Source organism: Silene latifolia, chromosome 6 (assembly GCF_048544455.1).
Source record: "Silene latifolia isolate original U9 population chromosome 6, ASM4854445v1, whole genome shotgun sequence".
Classification (NCBI taxonomy): Eukaryota; Viridiplantae; Streptophyta; class Magnoliopsida; order Caryophyllales; family Caryophyllaceae; genus Silene; species Silene latifolia.
In genome coordinates this window covers 25,149,855-25,173,628 of record NC_133531.1, presented here as the reverse complement: position 1 = coordinate 25,173,628, position 23,774 = coordinate 25,149,855, and the positions used below count along the sequence as shown (strand labels likewise).

General features: G+C 35.1%; 3 protein-coding genes across 3 annotated transcripts; 1 reads left to right on the top strand and 2 right to left on the bottom strand.

Moving 5' to 3' along the window:
* The first annotated feature begins 1,060 nt into the window (after positions 1–1,060).
* LOC141587867 (putative F-box protein At5g50220) lies at positions 1,061–2,317 on the top strand. Its single transcript, XM_074409335.1, has one exon. The coding sequence runs from the start codon at positions 1,061–1,063 to the stop codon at positions 2,315–2,317; it is 1,257 nt and encodes a 418-aa protein (XP_074265436.1).
* Positions 2,318–11,609: 9,292 nt separating this feature from the next.
* On the bottom strand, positions 11,610–13,236 carry LOC141587866 (putative F-box protein At5g52610). Its single transcript, XM_074409334.1, has 3 exons — positions 12,051–13,236; positions 11,813–11,919; positions 11,610–11,726 (listed from the first exon to the last, which is right to left on the bottom strand). The coding sequence occupies exons 1-3, from the start codon at positions 13,234–13,236 to the stop codon at positions 11,610–11,612; spliced, it is 1,410 nt and encodes a 469-aa protein (XP_074265435.1).
* A 5,844-nt stretch (positions 13,237–19,080) lies between these two features.
* Positions 19,081–19,935, bottom strand: LOC141587865 (F-box/kelch-repeat protein At3g06240-like). The gene has a single exon (XM_074409333.1). The coding sequence runs from the start codon at positions 19,933–19,935 to the stop codon at positions 19,081–19,083; it is 855 nt and encodes a 284-aa protein (XP_074265434.1).
* Positions 19,936–23,774: the final 3,839 nt, after the last annotated feature.

Below are 23,774 nucleotides of genomic sequence, written 5' to 3'. Positions count from 1 at the left end.
CATAAAGGTGATTTTTGAAAAAAAAAAAACGCCTAAATTAGTCAGCTTATAAAGGAAAAACAAAATAAATGTTTTTCTCGTTTGTTTATGTATGTCTTTCGTTTTCTCACTTGTAAAAGCAACCCGACCTAAAAAAGACTGATCCGAGACCTGAAATTAACTCGAATTATATCACCCGAAACCCGAACTGGCCTGACCCGACCCGACCCAAACCGAACATGATCCGAGGTTTATTGGGCCGTAACCAGTTACACAACCACCCAACCCGAAAATAACCCCACAAAACCTAACTCTAATTGAACCAGAAAAACTTGAAATGTTTTTTTCTATCTTATTCATTGATCCGAAAATGACCCGACCTGATCCGAATTAACCCGAAATAAATGAAAGATCCCAACTGATCCGACCTGACCCGAATTAGCTCGAAATAAATGAAAGACTCGAATTGACTGTTTGCTAGGTCTACTTTGTACCCCTACCTTGGTGTCGAAAGGTGTAAATGTGTACCCCTAAACTCAAGACCCGAACCTTAATTGATCCATCATGAATATTTTATTATTTCACACCGATTATTACTGATAAGTAACTTGATAATAGGTGACCTAAAAATAATCCAATCTGAAAATTTGCAAACCTGAGATTGATCCGAGCCAAACTCAATCTCGATCCGGTTGACCCGTTAACTCCAGGAGAGAAAATTGATCGGGAATTGCTGGATAAGATAAAAATTGAAAGGCAATTTCTGGAAAACGCCTAAATTGACAGAAAAAACAAATTAAAAAATAAGTGACATTTAATTGCCATCCTCTGCCATGTTTTTACTTCTCCGCTTCTCTGTTGCAAATTAATCAGCATTTGGTATTACTGTTCTTTCTCCGTTACAAATTAATTGTTCTTCAAAAATCACAGGTTTTCTCAAAACCCTTAAACACCTTTTTTTTTTGGTTTATTTGGCGTTGCAGTTGTTTATTTAGTTCATCTTTTAATAATTTCCAGTGTGAATAATCAAGAACCCACCATTTCTATCCTGTTTTGATCGATTCTCCAAGAAATTCAGAAAATGAAAAGCAAAAAGAAGACCAAATCTTCGTTAGATTCGACCTGTATTTCCGAATTCATGTACATACCACCTGAAGTTTGCACCCAAATTCTCGCTAATTTACCACCCAAAACCTTGGTAAAATTCCGGTGTGTATGTAAATCTTGGCGCGATATCATTGATCGCCCTGATTTCGTAATCCTGCATCGTAAACTTTGCAAAATCAATTCCGTTAGTAGTAAATTACTACTATCCCTCGAGGGGTCGGGTCGGTATGGGATGCACGGATGCTTGTTGACAGTTCGTCGCGCTGATACTCTTCGAAAAACTGATCACATCTTTAAGAGTTCGCAAAGGTATCATATATTAGGGAGCTGTAATGAGTTGCTGTTAATTCACCCCTTAATTAGTTCTGGTCGTCAAGAACCGTTGATGTTATGGAACCCTTGTATTAGAAAGTCGTTGCGAATTCCCCTTTCTCCATTGTCCTCCTTTGGGACGCTCAGTTATACATTTGGGTTTGCGCCTGGCTGTAACGATTATAAAGTCGTCGTTATGACAATTCTACGGAGTCAGGATACAAATGTCAGGAATATGTGTGTTGCAGTTTATACGCTCAGTGATCAACAATGGTCTCTCAGAAACGATGGCCTCAATATGTCTTTATCTTACTTTATGCGATTGTTTTGGCGATATGATTATCCCAAACCGGGTTTTTTCTTTCAAGGAGCAGCACATTGGATTGGTGATAACCCAAATGGGGATAATTCGCAAAGTTACTTGATACTGCCTTCTGCTTCTGATAGTTCAACTCATTTAGTTTCTCTTGACTTTGATTCTGAAAAATTTACCTACTTGGAACTGCCTTTTGCTTCAGACGATAGGGGAGCCGTAAGATTTCCGTTTCTTCTTAGGGAGTCTCTAGCGGTCTTCAGTATTTCTTCTGTGAAATCCAGCATATGGTCGCTGGAAGGGGAGAGGGGGAACCGGGAGTGGACCCAACGTTTTTCAGGACTTTCAAGTTCTGACGGTTTTATGTTGTTCCGTTCTAGCCCACGTTTGCCGCTATTTTACTGTGAGAGTGATGATGGTAGCTGTTTTGTTTACGGAAAGAAGTCCTACAACATTGGTAGCCGTCAAGTGCAGGAGCTTGGAAAATGTATGTCTCGTTATGTGGATATGGAAATGTATAGAGAGGGCTTGGTGTTGTGGACTGGATACGGAGCTGAAGATCTACAGTCACTTGCTCAAGAACAAGAGAATGCTTCTCATGGATGATTTTGTTACGAGCAATTGTTGTACTTTGAATGTGGATATGTCAGTTGCTGTATGTTCTCCTGATCCCTGCCTAATGCCTAGTTAGTACTTTAAATAGCATTCTTGATATTGTTTATATTTCAAAGATAATAGTAGTGATGTTCTCAATCTTGTTGATATTGATCTTAATTGCTCTGATATAGTAGTGATGACCGATGTTGGAGGCCGTGGGTTCTGCAGTTTGTAATGCTTAGTAGTATTCTGCTTCCTATGGTTTTGTTTGTTTCGATATGCTGGGTTGTATCATGTTTCATTGATTTAATTGCCTGGAAACATTTGATCTGGATATGTGTTGTAAGCCTCAAACAAGGTTCTCGATCTTCTTTATACTTGAAAAATAATGTTCTGCAGTTTATATGATTAACAGAGAAACTATAGAATGCGCTAGCTGGCCGCTAGTAAATGATCAACCAATATGAATGCTTTATTTTCAATGGAGCCAACTTTTTGTTGCTTAGTTTTCGTCATGATTCAATCAAATTGAATGATTGACGAAATTGTGTCTGTCTTATAATGAGAATTAGCAACCAGAGCAATTCAATTCTAGAAGGCAGAGGATTAATATTGGTGTGATGGGAACATAGGATGTTTCATGCCCAATCTTCCGATTACTGTTTTGTTTCTACCACCTCCGGAACCAAGCAATGTCGCATCTGTGCCATTACCCGTCATACAACACCCGCCTCATCATGGAGCACCATCAACAGCCCACTTGCCTTACCTCCAAACACTGCCCAATCTTTTGATTACTGTTATGTTTCTACATCATGGAGCACCATCAACAGTGTCAGTCCGTGGAGACGACAGCCAGAAGGTGGGAGACACCATAGTCCAGGGATCATTCCAAAAATAAATGCTTCTGTTTTGATTACTGTTATGTTTATAATTAACATTGTACTCCGTAAGTAGTATTCCTTCATTACAATTAAAAAACAGTAAGAACTAATTAACGGAGTTCAAACAATGTATGTTTGCTACGACAAATTACTGAATCTTGTTTACAACAACTTCAAAATTACTGCAATATTCAATTACAATTACATAATTAATACGGAGTAACCACATACGCTCGGATCAGAGGACGATGCTTGTTTCTAACAAACAAATTGTGGTAAATCATCCTTAAAGAACAAACCAAGCTTCTCCATCCGTCTTCTGCCCACATAACCTAAACGAGACATAGAGCATCCCGTTAATACTTCCAGCTCCTTTGTAATTCCATAGTTGTCGTCAAATTGAACCGATTTCTCTAACTTGTCTAGGGCAAGGCGAGCCGCCTGTCTCTCTTCTTGTCGCCGCCTTTGGTTCTCTAATAATTCGTTAGTTCTTGCTTTCTCTTCACTCTTTTTCATCACTTCACATGACTTAGCGATGATGTTTGCATATCGAGCTCTCAACATTGAGGCGCGTAATTCCTTTGCATCTTCTTCGACAATCTTCAACTTCTTCGTCATCTGTTGGTTTTCATGGTCTTAAACTCCACGGCTCCTCTTAATTCCTACCATTATTGTGATTCATTTCCTTATGTTGTAATTTATAAAACTAGAGAGTTTTTTTGTAAGATTGAAATTTGTTGCAAGAGAATTAATTAATGGAGGAGAATTGTGTTGGAGTAAATAAAGTGATAACGGTAATTAGAAGAAGTTATGTGGGCAATTGTGTATTTGTGTTAGTGTGTCGGTGTAAAAGTTTCCTAAAACTCGAAAACGTGTCTAGTTATTAGTTGGCATTCTATTTACTTGTCGTTTTACCGACTTAACTATTTGAATTTGAATTTGATTGTAATTTTTCATCTTTGATATTTTAAACTAGTATAATTTCTGTGCTAAAGTACATCATCTTTTAATTTAACGTTATAATCTACTAAATATAATAATACTAATACGAGGTAGAAAAAAAAGTTTAATATAGGGTACTTGTAAGTTATTTTATAATAACCAAAATAATACTATATCATTACATACAACTAATTTATAATATTAATAATACCAGTAAATTAGTTGTATATAATTTAATTAAAACGCGTATTGATCTTAAAACAAAAATCGGTAAAAAAATAGTAGGTTAATTCAAAATGGGGCTATTAATAGCTTTTACTTTTATGGTAGGATAGAAAAAGGTGGGCTACTTATAGTGGGTGCACAATTTACAATTTATCCAATCTTATGGTTTGATTATCCAGAAAAACAGGTCTAACCGAGTAAAAGTTCTTTAGGCGGAAAAAGTAAGAGAATTTTTATTCTCTTAGTAGTAATAAAGGGGATTAGTTAGGTCAATCTTGCTCAATACTCATGTGTCGTAAATACCTTCCAAATTAGAGCCGGCAAACTATGATCAACTCGAGAAAACATCACATCACAATATTGACATGAAATTAACAGGTCTAGATTGAGATTTAACGATGCATGCATTGATGTAAATGAGGTCAACACGAACACTATATGAGATTTGATTGGGACGGGTTTAGGTCGAGATCTCTAAACGCGAAACCGCTAAGAATAACTTATTTATTTTAATTTTCGTCACATAATTATATTTACACTCCCAAACGTTAATATGACACGAAAACACAACATGAACCCGAAACAAAATTAATCGGAATGAGGCGAGGATTAGATGACCGACCTATTTATATAATTGAGTCAATACAAACAGGATACAAAAAATGTTCATTCAGCTATCGAGTGTACTATAAAAACTCAACTTCCCCCAACTAGACTGGCCATTAACACGGGTTGACCAAACCCGTCCTTGGCCCGTTATTTTAGGCGATTTGGCATGACCTGGGTCTTAAAATTTTCAGTCTAACACGCCTTAGCCTGCCATTTTAATAATTAAAAAAATTATACATAAGCCCGCAAGCCCATCCTCCCCTCAGCCCACCATCCACCATCACGGGTCTGGCCTGGGTCAAACATACTCTGATCCCGGCCTGACCAAGTGCCTGCCCAGTGCCCCCTCCCCCTGGCCGGTTCTGACCAGAAGAGTCCGCACTGCCCACTAGCCAGCCCGGGATGAAAAAGAATTAAGGGGTCGTTCCATTCCAAACCCCTCAACCAAACACCCCCTAAATAATCAAGTGACAAAAAGAATATGAATTGGGTTGAGAAATTGATGATAATGATTTTTAGAATTACCCATGTCAAATCAACAATTTGTGAGTTAATTGGGAACTGGGGATACATATGATATGAATTTGAAGGATGAAAAAGAGAGAATATTCATGTACATTGTATGTATATAAAATGTTATTTTCCTTGTTAGATGTGATGGGTTGATTTAAGGAAGTCCTTCTGGTGTTTTAAAGGTAAAAAATTCATGCTTAGGTCAATTAACGAGTTAACGGTGCAATTGTGAATTGGTGATGTCTCGTTATTACAAGACACTTTGGTTTTAGGCATGGGTTTTCTGGCCGCTGTATGGCTGGGTAAAGAAGGGTAATTGTAATTCTTGTGTGAAACCTTATGTTTTTAGAATACTGGCGAGGATTCTAGGTGTATGTACTGAATTATATTATCTGAATGGGGTGATTTTGGAAGAGTACGATTACCACGCAATGAATCTGATGATTCACCCTTGCTTTCACAGTGCTATTTGTTCATCCATTGAATTTGCAGATGAGTTGCAGCAAACGATTAGGCGAGAGATGGAAACTAACAAGGGGTGTCAGTACAAACAACAGATTCGTTACTTAGTAAGTGAACTGTTCGAGAGAGTAAAAGGTCAGGGTACACCGTATAATATCCCTATGTTATTTTATCCTTATGAAGCCATCCTACAGTAGTACAGTGCAAGAATTTGTTTTGTCAATTTGCTGCGATATTGATCGATTTTTTCCCAATCATCTTAGTCACAATGTTAACTAGTTTCCTCTAATCACCCAGAAGTATGATGTTGTACTCCGCAAGTTTATCAAGGGTGAAGCCTACCTGCACAAAATCAGCTCTAATTAATAAGTTCGGCTTAACACCTTGTTCTATTCGATTCTCACAACTACCTCGAAATTTCATCTCCATTATATTATCGAGTCTTGCTTATAACCGTCCTATGTTACGACATAGGTATAAAATATGGAAAACATTATTGTTGAAGATACCCTTAGTCATCTTTTAGGCAAATAATTATACCATAAAACCGTGTATAATGTGTAATCAAATAAAAAGTGACCAGTTTTTTTAACATAAAATAAAGTCTTTTTTTCCGCACCCTATAAATACTACCTTTTCAATTTCGTAAACAACATTGTACGAAAAAAATTCATAAAGAAACCCTACTGTCCAAAGATAAAACCTTACACAAGTCGGTAAAACTAGGGTTTTATTTCATCAGTTCATTAATCCCGGGTGAGAAATCCCTCTTTCAATTGGTCCATCATCTATCAACCGGAGAAAAATAATGAAGAGCAAGCAATCATCTTCAAATGAATACATACCCCCTAAAGTGTTCACTCAAATCCTCGTAAATTTGCGGGTTAAAACCCTATTAAGATTCAGGTGCGTATGCAAATCTTGGTGCTCCATTATCGATGATCCTAATTTCGTTGACATGCATATTCAATTTTACAACAACCACAAGAAGATTAATTCGGATACAATATTATCCCTCGAGGGTTTGGGACTCTATGGACGAGGTGGATGCTTGTTGACACTTCGTAAGGCCGACACTCTTTGTAAAACCGGCCAAATTTTCAAGTGCCCTGATAGCTACTATCTTCATGGAAGTTGTAATTCTTTACTTTTAATAAGCCGCCCTCTAAACTTCTTGTATGAAGGAATGAGATTGTATAACCCTAGTATTAGAAAATCATTGCTACTTCCCCGTTGTCCTCTTTTACCACGTTACGAATGCCATACTACATATGTACTTGGATTCGTACCTTGCACTAAGGATTTTAAAGTCATTGCAATCTCATTAAAGCGTCCAGGTGTAGTCATTCCAGAGATGCGTCTTGCAGTTTACACACTTTGTGATCAAAGATGGGTTGTTAGAGATAATAGCTTCAACTTTGATTGTTTGTCCAATACACGTATGTTTGGGCCCTATTATTTCTGTGAAGGCGCAACTCACTGGCTTGGAAATGATCCATGTGAGAATATTAGTAATCGAGATTGGAAACCGACTCATCTTGTTTCCCTTGATTTTGATACAGAAAGTTTCACCTTTTTGAAACTACCACATGCCTCGCCTGAAGCACAAAGGCGTTTGTTTCTACTTGGGGAGTCACTAGCGTTTTTCTGCATTTCTCCTGTTAGTCTCAAAATATGGGTGTTGAAATACGAGAGTGGAATGAGAGAGTGGACTCTATGGTTTTCAGGTCCTTCGAGTAGCGATGGATTTAATATGTTCTTTCATTGGGGTTGTAGAACAAGGCTGTTGTATTACAAGGGTGATGGTGAGCATGGTGGCACTCTTGTTTATGAGAACAAATCCTATAATATTGCTACTTGCGAAGTACAGTCAACTGCAAAATCTAGCTTTTATGTAGAATTGGAAACATATTCCGAGAGCTTGATTTTGTGCAAAGGATACAAAGTCGAGGATATCGCAGGTTCCCCTTTTTTGTTGGATAAATAACCGGCCTAAATACAAATATATGCTATCGAGAAGACTGAGTGTGGGTATCGCGTATGAATTAGTTTGGGAAGACCCTCCGCTCCTAAATAAAGAATAATAAGTCCATCTCTACTTACTGCTCTTCGCATATGAGTGAATTGTCATCGACTAAAAAAACTAGGATATTACAAGGAAGATATGGTGAGTTGGTGAGGGATGCTTAGATTAACATCAATAAAAAGCTAGGGATGCTTAGATTAACATCAATAGAAAGGTGTAGAACTTTAGTTATATGATATGTCAATTGCTTCTCTTGGTATCGCTTTGCTTTTGAGTGCTATTTTGGTGCAGACTTGTAGCTCTTTGGCTTCAATACTCTCCATCCTGTTGCTTTTCTTCACAACTGCCTGAAGTTTGTTATATAGCATCTGTTGGCTTATTATACTCGTAATTATTTAGCGTTGCTTTCTCACTTTTAATTTAGTTTGTTCCGATAATTAACCCTTTTATCATCACATTCGTATTAAGATTCCAAGTGCAGAGATTGCTTTTAAAAACCACAAGTGATTTGACTCAAATAATATTGGAATTTGTTTTTCATGAGAGATTGCGGAATGATGTTGTACAGGCATGCAATAAGAACTAAGTAGTGCAGGACAACTCCCTTGCCAATATCATCCTAGAGATATCTGTTTCTTTCGGGTTGATTTCGATTTCTATTTTGATTTTGGTTTCGTCTGTCTAAAGTTGGCGGAGTCGTTGCATTCAGGAAGGTTGAATTTAAATTGATGCTAACAGGTCATTAAGAGTATAGGTCATTTCAGATGCAATTTTATCTCGTCATTTGTTATAAGTCAGTTAGTATCCGGGGGTAATAATACAATGAACTCATAAGATCGAGTCATAATCTTGAGATTAACTTAGTTCTTAACAAGCAAAGACAGAGCATTTAATAGCACATACGCCGGTGGGCAGTCCATCATTAACTTCCGTGCATTCCATCGGCGAGGCAAGGACATCCGCTTATCTTGGATAGAGTAGACTTAGAAGTTCATTCTAACACAAGTACACAGTAGAGAATAATCATATTTTTGAGTTTTATAATTTCAGTCATTCTAAATTTCTAGCCTAATTTACAAACAAATATGAAGACAGTTAAATGTTGGAAAGTAATTTAACTCAATGTACCTGATGGAAAGAGCTCATTACCATTGCAAGTTACGATGTGCGAGTGTCCATGTTTGATGACGATGATGGTTTTTTTTTTGCTTCCTCTTTGCGTTCGCCTTAGAATTTCAGACACGAATTTAATCAATTAATCAATCATCAAGATTAATAAGTTCTAAAATAGGTTAGTTAAGACTCCAAGCTAAGTTAGACCTACAGTTCTAGCCCAACTTGGATTTTCTTTTCCTTATCCCATAAGTAATACTACTGTAATAGTACAAATTCCAACATTATTATAATAATGAATTATTTTGTTAGGCACGGCTGTTTTCATAATAACGCCCAAATTTAGCACAAATTCTTTTGTAAGGACGTTTTATATATTCGCACTATTTTTAGAAACCGCTATGTGATTTGGCTCAAAATATTGGATGATTATGTTTTTCAGGCGAGATTGCTGAAGCTGTACAGACGTGCAAGGCAAAACCCCTTGCCACTCAAGAGTTATCTGTTTCTTTTCTTCTCGCTGTGCAGTCGATTTGGATTTGGATTTTTATTTAATTTCTTCTTGTCTAGATTTGGGTAGATTGAAAATTTAACCATCAAAACGCCGCATTATGATTAATTTTTATTTCTTTGCCATTCTAGACACGACAAACAATTCACTACAGGTAGATGTGAAGCATACAAGATTCTACCGCACCACGATCCTGTCGTTGTATATCCCCCCTCAAGTGTGGTCTAGGGACACCTGTGAGAAAATCGCTAGTAAATTTGGTAGTTTGGTGTGCTGGGATTCTGACTCTGAGAATCCGACTAGTTTTGTCACATGCCGCATGATGATAGACACAAACATTTTTTCCTATATTGCGGAACTGATGTATGTGTGCATTGAGGAACATAGCATTGGGAAGTCTATCTATGTTCGTGAGGGGTCAAATTTGACCACATGTTTTGTCAAGCAGTCTGTCCCCAACCCTGTGACTTCCTCGTATCAGTGGGATGATAAACTATCATCCGGAAACCATGTTCAAGCCGGGGGTGAGTCTGAGGATGTAGGGAACTCAAAGGTTTATTCGATTGTAGCTGAGACCCCCGTGGAAGTTGGAGGGACGGATACTGATGGTAGGACTGTCACTCTTACTGGTAATATTAATTACGATTTTAATGAGGAAATGGAACTACTTTCGAGGAATAGCAAACAGAAAAATAAATTACGGGATGATGTTTCATGCTCCGAGGAGGACTGTCCACCCGGATTTCAGAGAGTATTAAACAAACAGAAATTTAAGAGGAATTCCAGAGGGCATCGTTCAAAAAATACCAGTGCTAATTACTCAGTTACCTGCTCGGCTGTGAAACATAAAGAATCAAAAAAGGGGAAGAGTCTGAATTATGCGTTAGATTGTGCTGAGGGGGTGCAATTAAGTCGTGGAGATAACATCGAGGAGTGCTCCGAGGATGATTTTGATGAGGATAATAATATTGAGGAGCAAAAGTCGAAGGAGTTAGGAAAGTTACTGGGACTGGGTGTTGGTGGTAGTTTGGATATCTATGAGCTTCTGAATTAGGATACGTCTGAACTGAGGCAACTCTCTATATGTCAAAGCATGCCACATTCCTGGATACAAAAGGTACTGTTACTTTGTCATCTCCTCCATGATTTAGTATAAAAGGTTATGATTTAATCATCAAATTCAAGCTATAAAATAAGACATTTGGATGCTGAATTGGTTTTGAGACAAAAAAAAATGTAAATGTTGAACGGAAGCAGTGGTTAAACTCATTTGTACTAAAGGCCGGATTATGAGGTGGAAGGAATTGTCGTGGGTCGTTTCATGATGCCTTTTTTGTCATTAAGAGCTTGTGACCTTTGACCGTCTATTATTGTTCTGTTAATTCACATGGAAATTTTAATTTGGACGAAGATTTGCAACTCTTGGGATATGACTTGGAGTTACCCCTTGAAGGCGTGACCTCATTTTGGAAGGAAGGAATGAAATTATCTTTGAAAATAAAGGGTTGAATTGGAACTTCATGAAGGATTTGAGAATGGGAGTGTGGTGTAAAGCATGAAATGTGAACTTACCGCATACCTAGGAGATTGGTTGATTATTTGGAAGGTACTAAGTTTGTGGAAATGTCAAATGTAGCTTGGTTGAGGACCGATTGGATGAGAGGATTGCCGTGATTTTGTGTTTGTTATGGTTAGGTTGATATTAATGGGTGTAAAAGGTGTAGTCTCTTTGCTGATTGTATTGTTGTTTTCTGTGTCTCTTGGGACCCTACTCGCTGTAGGTCTCTGGGTGTAACCCGTTTCTTATAATCAAAAAAAAAACAAGAGAAAACTCATCTTTTTTTTATTAACTGATGTCAAGCATAAAACAAATTCACTAGAAGAGGCAGCCCCTTACGTCACAATTCACGGAGCCTTTGAGGGATGTGGTCCTGTTGTTGTAAAGAACATCAAAATTCCCAAAACTAGTCGTTCAATAAAAAAACAATCAAATTTCAAAAGACGAAGATAGCTCATTCAACTCTGCGTGCAGAGAAATTTACTCACATCAAGACGAAGATCATCAAGAAGCTTTGCAATGTAATCAATTACGGAGATCAAAGTTATTTTGCAAATCACACCCACAATTTCTAACTAAACAAATAACAATAAAAAAACTCTGTAACTTCAAATACTTAATTGTTCAAAAATTTTAAAAATGAAAGAAGTAAATAAATTACAGCCAATTCTTGAAGAAGGTTTTGAGGCAGGTTGATTTCCTTGACACTAGAGAGTGGACAGCAAGGATCAACACCACCAAAGAAGCCGATAGTGTTGTGTGCTGGAACTGCATTCGAAATCCATTACCATACTTTGAGCTTAGAGTCGTAATTTTAATTTTCAAGCCGATTAAAGTATCACGCATCAGTTAAGAAAAAAGTAGCTCAGAAGTAGCAGAAGACCTAATACGTGTCTTGCCAGCATCATCCATAACAGTTAGTTCGCGTTTACTTTGATTAGTATCGTATTTATTGCACAATGCCAAGCTCTCAAAATACGTTGCGACATCTACATCATGATGGCTCATAGATTTTCCAATCTCCCGTACTTGGCAAGTAGCAATATTATAGGACTTCGTCTCATAAACTAGATAGCCACCATCACCCTCACAATATAAAACCCTTTGGCTTATATAGTAGAACAAATTAAAACCAGCACTACTGGAACGACCTGAAAACCATAGCGTCCACTCCCTCTTTCCACTCTCCTGTTTCAAAACCCATATTTTCAAACGTATAGGAGAAATACAGAAAAACGCTAGTGACTCTCCCAGAAGAAATAGAGACCCTGAAGTAGTATAAATATTATCCAACACAACCGGCAATTCCAAAAAGGTGAAATTTTCGGAATCAAAATCAAGGGAAACAAGATGAGTCAGATTATCAAATTGATTACTAGAATCCCCAAATGGAGCATTTCCAAGCCAGTGAGCTGACCCCTCACAGAAATAATACGGCCCAAACAAATTCTCAAAAGACGAACGGTCGATATTGAGGACATTATCCCTGACAATCCATTGTTGATCACTAAGTGTGTAAACTGCAACACACAACTCTCCAACCGCTAAACTGATAATGTGTTTAATTGCGATTGTGATGATTTTATAATCCTGACTATGAAGCGCAAATCCAAGCACAAATTCCGGCAAGTACTCGTCAGGCGGAAGTAGGGGACAAGGAGGAACTCGCAATGATTTTCTAATACTCGGATTGCATAATTTCATTCCTTTAGACATGTAGTCTGGAGAGAGGTTTATTAAAATCAAAGAATGACATGTTCCATAAATATCGTACTCTTCAGAACTCTTAAAAATCAAATCGATGTTCTTAAGATTGTCAGTCTCACAAAGTGTCAACGAGCATCCTCCGTTTTGCGTGCCTCCCAATCTCTCAAGGAATAATAACTTACCCGACGATTTGTTATTGTTGCAAAATTGCAAGTAGATGAAATTAGGATGATCGATAATGGAACACCAAGATTTGCATACGCACCTGGATTTTAATAAGGTTTTAACCGGCAATTTTGCGAGAATAAGAAACAATACATCGGAGGGTATGTATTCATTTAAAGATATCTTCGCCAAGTTGATGTTGCTGCCACTCATTTTTTCTATGATTGATTGATGGAATTCTAGTGTTTTTTGCGAAATAAGCTGTTGCCTTTGGGATTAGAGATTATTTATATACTCCTTTTTTTAAGATATATAACAAATATTATTATACAATTAGTTGTATAATAAGCATTGTACAACTCTATACATTAATCCGAGCTTATGTGCAATTTCTTCGAGTTTGTAAGAGTTTATTTTTTTTTAAATGTTTAAGGGTGCGAGTTCAAAAACTTTAAAACATAAACAAAACTCGAAAACTTTAACACACTGATCGGATTCTACATCATACAACTGTATACAATTGGTTGTATAATCTACTAATTAGTACAGTCCTACCGATTATATACTCCTTTTTTTTCCATTATAAAAGGCCGTCGACGTTTTATAGCGAATCATCAATGTTTTTTTAAAAAAGACCAAGACTACCCTTTTATCCTCTCTCTTTCACCCCCAAATTCCCCCAAAGCAATTAAAAAAAAAAAAAAAGAATACAACAGCTTGACTATCGAAATCAGATATTATAACGGAAATTTTTCATGGTACCCTCGAGTTTTGGTAGATTACACATAATACCCCTAATTTTAAGTTTCTACATATAGTACCCTTGTGTTTACTCTTTTTTCATAACGCCGTTACTCCTATGAGTAAATAGATCAGTAATTAAGCATTTCATGCTATTTGTGTTTTGTTATTTAGGTATTAATTGTTAGTTTATTAAATAAAAAATGGATTTGGGAATTAGATGACGAAGTGTTTGTGTAATAGACTAATAAATAACAAAAGAAAAGGGCGTCACAAGTCATATGAGTAATGGCGTTATGACGGAAGTTGTCAAATGGTATTCTAGGAAAGAAAAAGGTGAACACATGTGTACCATTTGTAGAAACTTAAAATTATGGCGTCCACATCATCAAAAATTAATTTAGGAAAGTATCATAAATAATAATTTTTGATGTAAAAAATAAAGTGGAGAATCTTTTAGTTATTATATATTTCCTAAATTATATTCAAGTGATATTTCCAATTTTTATATCAAACTTTTACACTTCATTTAGCAAAAAAGTATCGTTAAAAAATATTAAAATAATATAATTAGTTTCGTGGTTAAAAAATGCTATCATTAGAGTATAGATTTCATATTATTTGCACACATTAAAACTTCTTATTATGTAAAATTGTGTAATTTTTTTAGTATGTTTTGTCCTACGTTGGAAAATAGCGTAGGTGTGGTGAATATATTACATATAAATAGAAGAATTGTCCCACATCGAAAGATTCGTATAAGGTGATATGATCCTATGATTATAAATAGGAGGCATATTTGGAACTTATGTGTCCGCCCAAAACTTTTTGAGGCTCATAAATATTATTTTAAAGATCTCTTAAGATTTTGTATCATTATGTATGATATGATATAAAAAAATAAAGTGGAAATCGTTTGGACCTACCCAAAAAAGAGTTAAGAACATGAACAAGAAAATCAAAAAATACAAAACTAAAAGTTTTACTAATGGCAGTCTCCTGACACAGTACAAAACTAAAAATTTTACTAATGGTTGTCTTCTGAATGCAGTAATAGAGCGTTAATGAGTCGTTATATGTACCATATAGAGATCCCTATCTAATGATCGAGACTAAGTGGTTTTACCCCAAAGAAAAATAATATGTATAAATTAGTAGTTTTTTAAAGAAGAGACATGTCGTTCTTGGTATGTTATATCTTTCACATTGAAAAATAATATAGGCATGATGAACATACTAAGTTTTAATAATTAAATTATGTATCTCACATCGAAAGAATAGTATATGGTAGGGTGATTCTATAAATATAAATAAGAGGCATCTTTGAAACTTAGGTATTAACCCAAAATATTTTGATAAAAAAGATATGTACTTTTTAGTATGTTATATGTCCCACATTAAAAAATAATGTAGGTGCACTGTGGTGAATATATTATGTATAAATAATAGAACTGTCCCATATATATACATTGGTTATATTATATTAAAGTGATGTTTATAATTTTGATATAAAAATTTTATATTTCATTTGACAAAAAATTATTGTACGAAAATTATATAATTAGATTGTGACAAAAAAATGTTATCATTAGAGTGTAGATTGTATTGTATTTTCTCATTATTAAATCGGATTGATGTCAAAGTAGGTGCGGAAAAAAATGATGTACTTAGTATGTTATTTGTCCTACATTGAAAAGTAATGTAAGTGTGGTGAATATACTATGATTAAATATTCTTATGATTATAAATAGAAGTCAAAACACAAAATCTTTTGATTCTCTTAAGTATTGTCAGAGAGAGTTCTTAAAAGAGTTTGTATTACTGTCTCTACAATAATAATTTCTAACCTAAGTTAATCTTTGGAAAATCTTTTAGTTATTATAATATATATACTCTGTATTTCTTATTTTATATTCAAGTGATATTTCTAATTTTTATATAAAAACTTTTACATTTCATTTGGCAAAATAATGTCGGTAATAAAATTATGAAAATAATATTATAAGATTCATGGTAAGAAATGCTATCATTAGAGTTTATATAGATTTCATATGATTTTTACATATTAAAGATAGTGTATTTCATAGTATGTTATATGTCCCACATTGAAAAATAATATAGGTGTAACAAATATACTACATATAAAAAATATAATTTTCCCACATCTAAATATAGCATAAGGTGGGTGATTCTATGATTATAAATAATAAGCATCCTTGGAACTTAGACATCAACCTAAAATCTTTTGAGTCTCTTAAATATTGTCTTGGAGAGCTCTTAAAAGTTTATATCACTATATTTTCTACCTGTAGATTTTATATGACCCACATTGAAAAATAATGTATGTGTGGTAAATATACTACGTTTAAATAATATAATTAAAATTGTGTTAAAAAAATTCTATCATTAGAGTATATGTTTATGTCATTTGCACATATTTTAATTATGATAAAAAAAAAATAGAAAACAAACGTATGAATATTAATAGATAATATAGTATTTGCTTATTATTAAATCAGGTTTGATGTCGAATTAGGTTCAAAAAATACGGTGTCCTTTTAAATATGTTATTCTTCTCATATTGAAAAATAATGTAGGTGTGATAAATATATAGTACGTATAAATAGTTGAATTGTACCACATCAGACGATTATCATAAGGTGGGGTGATCCCGTGATTATAAATATGATTTATCCTTAGAATTTAGGTATCATCCCAAATATATTGAATATCTCAAAGTATACTTATTATATAATAGACTTTAAATATAATTTTGAATTAAATGTTAAAGTTTTAAAGTTGTAACATTTTTTTAGATGGGATAAAGAGCGATAAAATGGTCAATATTATAACGGAAATTTTTCATGGTACCCTCGAATTTTGGTAAATTACACATAATACCCCAATTTAAAGTTTCTACATGTAATACCTTGGTGTTTACTTTTTTCATAACGCGGTTACTCCTATGAGTAGCTAGATGAGTAATTGAGCATGTCATGCTATTTGTGTTTAGTTATTTAGGTATTAAATGTTAGTTTATTAAATAAAATATGGATTTAGGAATTAGATGATGAAGTGTTTGTGTAATAGATAACAAAAGAAAAAGGCGTCACAAGTCATATGAGTAATGACGTTATGACGAAAGTTGTCAAATGGTATTCTGGGGAAGAAAACGCTGAACACAGGGGTAGCATTTGTAGAAACTTAAAATTAGGGGTACCATGTGTAATCTATCAAAGTTCAAAGTTACCATGAGAAATTTCCAATACTATAATGACATAGTTAATTAAATTTTCATTTAAAAGAGAGATATTCGTACCAATAAAACAATAAAGGGGGTATTATTTTTTAATTGTTATTTTATTGCCAAGCCGTCAAACTTAACGTCCATTTAACATCCTTTACATTAGGGGTACTACAGGCAAAAAAAATGGAACCTCAAGGGTACCATAGGCAGATTCTTAAAAGTAGGGGTAACATGGAAAATCTTACAAAATTAAGGGGTACCACGGGAAATTTCCGTATCTCAATTATGATTAAAAAAAAATTGAACAAAAACATACAAATATTAATGGAGAGTACTTGATCATATTATTAAATTTAAATATAACTGTTAGATATAATGAGTCCTAATTGTCCGTATTCGGTATTTGGGATTTGATTGGATGTCGAACTAAGTGCAAAAAAGATGGTGTAATTCTGAGTATGTTATTTGTCCCACGTTGAAAAACAAAGCAGGTTTGATAAATATATACTACGTATAAATAATAGAATTGTTCCACATCAGAAAAATAATCTAAGTTTGGTGAATATATTACTTATAAATAGTAGTGATAAATTAACTAACTTATAATAAAAAAACGTTATAACGCATAAACGAAGTCAGGGTGATCAATAATTTTACACGTATTCGAATTTATTTTGGGTCGTTTAAGCGCATAAACGAAGTCAGGGTGATCAATAATGGAGCACCAAGATTTACAGACGCACCTGAATCTTATTAGGGTTTTCACCGGTAAGTTTGAGAGAATATGTCTCCAAATTTCCGGAGGCAAGTACTTGAAGTCGAAACGATGACGATGAGGATTCTTTGCTTTTTCCAGCTCTTTGCATTCGCCTTAGAAGTTCAGTTAACATATAAGAAATTGATGAGTAGAGCCGCACGAGGGTTTTCATTTGGACTTTGGTGAAACGGATTTAATGAATTATCAAGATAAATCAATATCAATAACAATCAATCATCATCCATATAAATAAAAGCTTTTTTTTGGAGAGACTTGATAGTCTCCCACTGTTGCAAAACACTCTTATTTATAGATGATTATTTAATTTTCCTATTAGAATAAGGAAATAATTAATTACTTACCAATTTTCTCGTAGAATAAGGAAATAGTTAATTATTTACAATTTTCTATTAGAACTCGGAAAGTACATCTTGGCGCTTCATAACCATTGTAAGATTTCTGGAGACTGAAATCAAATTGCTAAATTTGCTATAACAAATTGGAGAAATTGATCCTATTAATAAGTTAACAGCATCAGATATGAACTCAACAAACTAACCTCATTAAGCACTGTTTCATTTGAAAGGTCGATCGCTGCATCATTGACAAGCAACAAACAAATGACTCCCTATAAAAAAAAGCAAAATGACTCACTAAAATGATTGCCCTTCTTTTTATTGTGAAATATCTGACATTCGATGCAATTCTTCACGGACAACAACAGCAACATCACTGAAGAAGTCTTAGCTAACGGTAAAGACAGGGAACCTAGGTACGATAGGCTGCAGGTTGGAAATCTCACCTCAATAGTATTATATGGCATGTACCTCCTCTCGAACTAGAAAAATAGAATCAATCAATCGACAACAAAATGGACAATAAAACTAAAGAAGAGCAACAATATGCAACAAATAGTAGTACATCTGGCAAATCTAACAGCACCAGAAAGAAGGAGCGATTCATTACATATCAGCGTTTCACTAAGACAGGATCTCGTACTCATGGCAAAGACTCTCTATCCTTTGCCGAATAATATCCTAATTTTATAATAGGATACAAGAAGGAAAAACACTTTCCAAGCCAAAACAGAAATAATTATAACAAAGCAAAACACTGCTACACTCATGTTATAACATACAAATAACAAAAGTAGATTCATATGTCACTAATGTTCAGTGAATTTCCTTGTCAATCATAGTTGATAACAATAGACAGTAGAAGGAACAAGGGAGTGCTGGAAACAGCATTCAAAATCCATCATCATACTTTAAACCTAAAGAGTCCTAATTTTGAAGACGATAAGTATCACGCATCAGTCAAGCAAAATCAGGTCGGAACCAGTGAGGGTCTTCTCATAATCATCCATAACACTTAGCTCACATTTACTTTGATTGATTCCATATCCATTGCACAATACCAAGCTCTCCAAATATGTCGTCATGTCTACATCATGGCTCATAGATTGTCCAAGCTCCCGTACTTGGCAAGTATGAATATTATATGACTTCTTCCAATAAATGAGATAGCCACCATCACCCTCACAATACAGTACCCTTTGTGTTATTGTTGATCCCACACAGTCGAACAAATCAAAACCATCACTACTCGAACGACCTGAAAACCATAGAGTCCACTCTCTGCATCCACTCTCCTGTTTCAACACCCATATTCTGAAACTAACCGGAGAAATGCAGAAAAATGCTAGCGAATCCCCAAGAAGAAACAAAGACCCTGAATTAGTATCTATATCATACAACGAAGTGGGCAATTCCAAAAAGGTGAAACTTTCTGAATCAAAATCAAGGGAAACAAGATGAGTCGGATAATCAAATTGACTACTAGTATCTCCATATAGAGCATTTCCAAGCCAGTGAGCTGCCCCCTCACAGAAATAATACGGCCCAAACAAATGCTTGAAGGACGAATAGTCGATATTGAGGCCATTATCCCTAACAGCCCATTGTGGATCACTAAGTGTGAAAACTACAACACGCATTTCTGGAACCTCATTAACTTGAGGTTGTTTAAATGCAATTGCGATGATTTTATAATCCTCACTACGAGTCGCAAAACCAAGAGCAAAGGTAGGCGTGTAGCCGTCACTGGGACGTAGGGGACAAGGAGGAAGTCGCAATGATTTTCTAATACTCGGATTACATAACCTCATTCCTTTAGACAAGAAATTTTGAAAACGGTTTATTAAAAGCAAAGAATGACACGTTCCATAAAGATCGTACTTTTCAGTAGTTTTAAAAATTTGATCGATATTTCGAAGAGTGTCAGCTTCACGAAGTGTCAACAAGCATCCTCCATATCGTGTGAACCCCAATCTCTCGAGGGATAATAACTTACCCGAATTCGATTTATTATTGTTGTAAACTTTACGATGCAAGTTAACGAAATCAGGGTTATCTATAAGGGAGCACCAAAATTTGCATACGCACCTGAATCTTAATAGGGATTTCACCGGGAGTATTACAAAAATTAGAGACAATATTTCTAGGGGTATGTATACTTTTGAAGACATTTTTGCCATCTTTATGTTGCTGCAATTCATTTTTTTTTTCTTCTCCAATTGATCGTTGATGGACTTTAGTGACAAGGGAAAAGTGAAAACTGAAAAGGGCTTTTTGAGATGTTAATATGTGATGAAAGAAGTCGTAGGGTTTATTATGCCATCTCTATGGTTTTGAGATGATTATATACAGTGTATATAACTGTAACTGTGGTGACATTTTTTCCTTGAGTTTTTCAACAAGTCTTTTCAAATTACTTCCACATTTAACTTCACTCAACCATAATTCAAAATGCACAAATATTAAGATACAATAATTCAATAAATAAGTAATTAGGGTGTTGTTTGATATTAATTTGTAGTGGAATAAGACTGGTAAAAGTTGTAAATACGAGGTTTTCATTAGGATAAATGGGTCATTTTATATAATTTTTAGTAAAGTGGTCGAGTGTAGTTGCATGGATGAAAAATAAAAGAGTAAATTATCAATTACACTCACGCTTAATCACTTTTTTACACCTACTTCCATATCAGTTTTTTTAAATTATACACAAATTAATAGTTCAGGTTATAATTTGTACCCAAAAACAATTTTAGACCAATTTTCCGTCAAAATTCAAAAGTTTTGGGTTAGAAAATTGATTTTAGGACATTTTTGCCTTTCCTTCCTTCCTTCTTCTTACTTGTCACTTGTCAGTTTATTTTTTCTCCTCATTCTCATTCATTGTAAGGATGATCAGAAGAATCAATCACGGTATCAAATTGTTGGAAATACATTAACTTTCTCAAAACATCATCCATGGTTTCCTCCTTGACGATCTTCAAACTTGACTCAGCTTTCAAACTCCTAACACCAATATTTCACCCTCATCTTCCCCAATTTAATTTCTCCCTCATCTTCCCCAAATTCCCAATTTAATTTCTCCCTCATCTTCCTCCTTTATGATCTTCGAACTTGACTAAGGTCGCAATGTCAACTGGTGTAGCGGTTACTATCGGTAGCACCAATATTGCTCCCTCATCTTCCTCATCCTCAAGGTAAGTCTTCCTATTGTTTAATGCCAAGAAATTATAAACGTTACAAATCAATCCACTTAATGCCAAGCAATTATAAAACCCGGAAATTAGGTTAACAATCAATTTGAAAACATTACAAATCAATTTGACAATATTAGCACTCAATTCAAAAATATAAACTACAAACAAATTCGAGTACTTTAGGAGAGCAATTAGTTCGAAATAGAGAAAGTATACACGGAAGAAGATTTATGTGAGCAATGTATCGGCGGAATTGGACCCGGAGAAGTTACCGAGTACTTTGCGAAATTTGGGGAGATTGAGAAGACCACTTGGGATTGATAAGGGGATGGGGAAGTTTAAAGGGTTTTGTTTGTTTGTAGCTCGGTTGAGGCTGCTCTTGTGGTAGTGATGTGGTGGTCAGACGATGTTCGAAGTGGGCTCAGGTTGTAATGGTGAATTGGGCTTGTGGTGGCAGAAGATGGTGAAAAGCCGTGCTTGGTGCTTCTGGTGTTGATGGTTGTCCTAGACCGACTTAAACTAGGGTTTCATTCCGAGCTCGCTTGGTTAAGTGCAGGTGGTGTGCGAGCCATATTAGCAGCTAATTGGAGGTTTCACCATGGTGATGTAGAGGGAGTAATGAAATGATGGTGGTTATTGAGAAGATGAGAGGGAAGCAGGAAAAAGAGAATAGATGTAGGGGCAAAATTGTCATTTTATTATTTTTTTTCACTTGGAAATACCATTGGGTGCAAATTATAACTTGAACTATTAATTTGGGTGTAATTTAAAAAAAAATGACGTAGGAGTAAGTGTGTTGAGTTTATGGATTCAAGTACCTAAGAGGGGGAGGGGGTGAATTAGGTACTCTTTTAAAAATTTTAACTTCAACTTTATTGGATTAAAGTAAGTTAAGTGAACAAAAGAGATTAAAGGATACTTTGAATAATATTGAAAGATTGAACAAGTATCACGATGAATGTTTGCTGAAGTATGAAAGCAACAATCGTTAATCGTATCTATTTGTCTCGGTTGTGGAATATTATCGCAGACCAAATGCGACAAGATATGATGAACTGTTACTTCTAAGGTTTAAGCGAAACAATACAAACAAACAAAGTAAAAAGCAGCGGAAATAAAGTAAGAACAATGAACACGAGATTTTTGAATTGGTTCGGCAAATACTCAAGTGCCTACGTCCAATCTACCTTTTTATTACTTTCCTTTAGTGATCTACTCCGACAACTAAAAGACCCTTGTAATAAAAGACGCCAACCTACTCCGGTTGCAAAGCTAGTACAAGAACTACTCCGTTCTTATGACAAGCTAACTCGCAATCTACTCCGATTGCCAAGAGTTAAAGGACTACTCCGTCCTAGAACTCAACAACTCACAACCTACTCCGGTTGTCAAGAGTTAAAGACTACTCCGTCCTAAACTCTACTAACACACTTAGAATGTTATAGGATCAAGTTTCCACTAACATATTCTTAGCAAAGAATAGAGATGGACAACTTTTACAAGATCAACAATTCTTAAGCAAGAGAGTTTAGTATTATAAAGCAACAGTAGCCACGACTGTAGTAACTTGAAGACACTTGAAGACTTTTAAAGGTTTTTGCAAATAAACACAATTTTTAAGCTTTAAAAACAATTTGCAAAGTTGAAAGAATTATTTCAGAAAAGTCTTGGAGATTTATGGAGAGGATGCACGGTTTATATAGAGGAGGTGAGTGAAGGGGTTGCTAGGGTTTTGAAGGGTCAAAGACCTCACATGTGAAGGGCAATAGCAACCACCCAAAACTTGCACCAAAAAGGCCTCTTTTGCAAAGGTAAGAATAGGGAAAGATGGTTTGAAAAATAACCTTAAAAGCTCATGCAAATTCTGAAAACAAAGAGAGAAAAGACAAGTCACATGATGACAAGTTGACACTAAAATGGCAAAAAGCATTCTTTGTTTTCTTAAAGACTCAAAGGATTGAATTTGCATAAAGAGGAAACATTTTGAAAATAATTCAAACCACTCTTTATTGAATACCATCTCCTTAATAAAAATCTGATTTTTTATCTTTGAAAATAAGAGTCACGTGAAAGCATTTGAAAGATAAAAAGGGAGCTTCAAGTTTTTACGAGTTGTGGCATAATCCAAACAGCTGTTTGCGTGTGAAAGCAACAGTCGTCTGGACTGTTTCTATTACTCTAATATACTCTACTTTCTTGCTTGTACATTAGATGACACTTGACTAAATACAATGGGATTAATAACAACTTCAACACTTCTTAATCCATGCTTGATATGATCATATATCCTGAAAAGGTAAACTAAGATGACACAAATCAAATGGGCATGTTATCATCAACATAAGGAACCCAACAAATTCCCCCTTTGATGATGACAAGCCCCAAACGAATGTATAAGCAATGTAAACACCTTAATTCAAGATTTTAAGCAAGCAAGATCAAATGATAGAGAA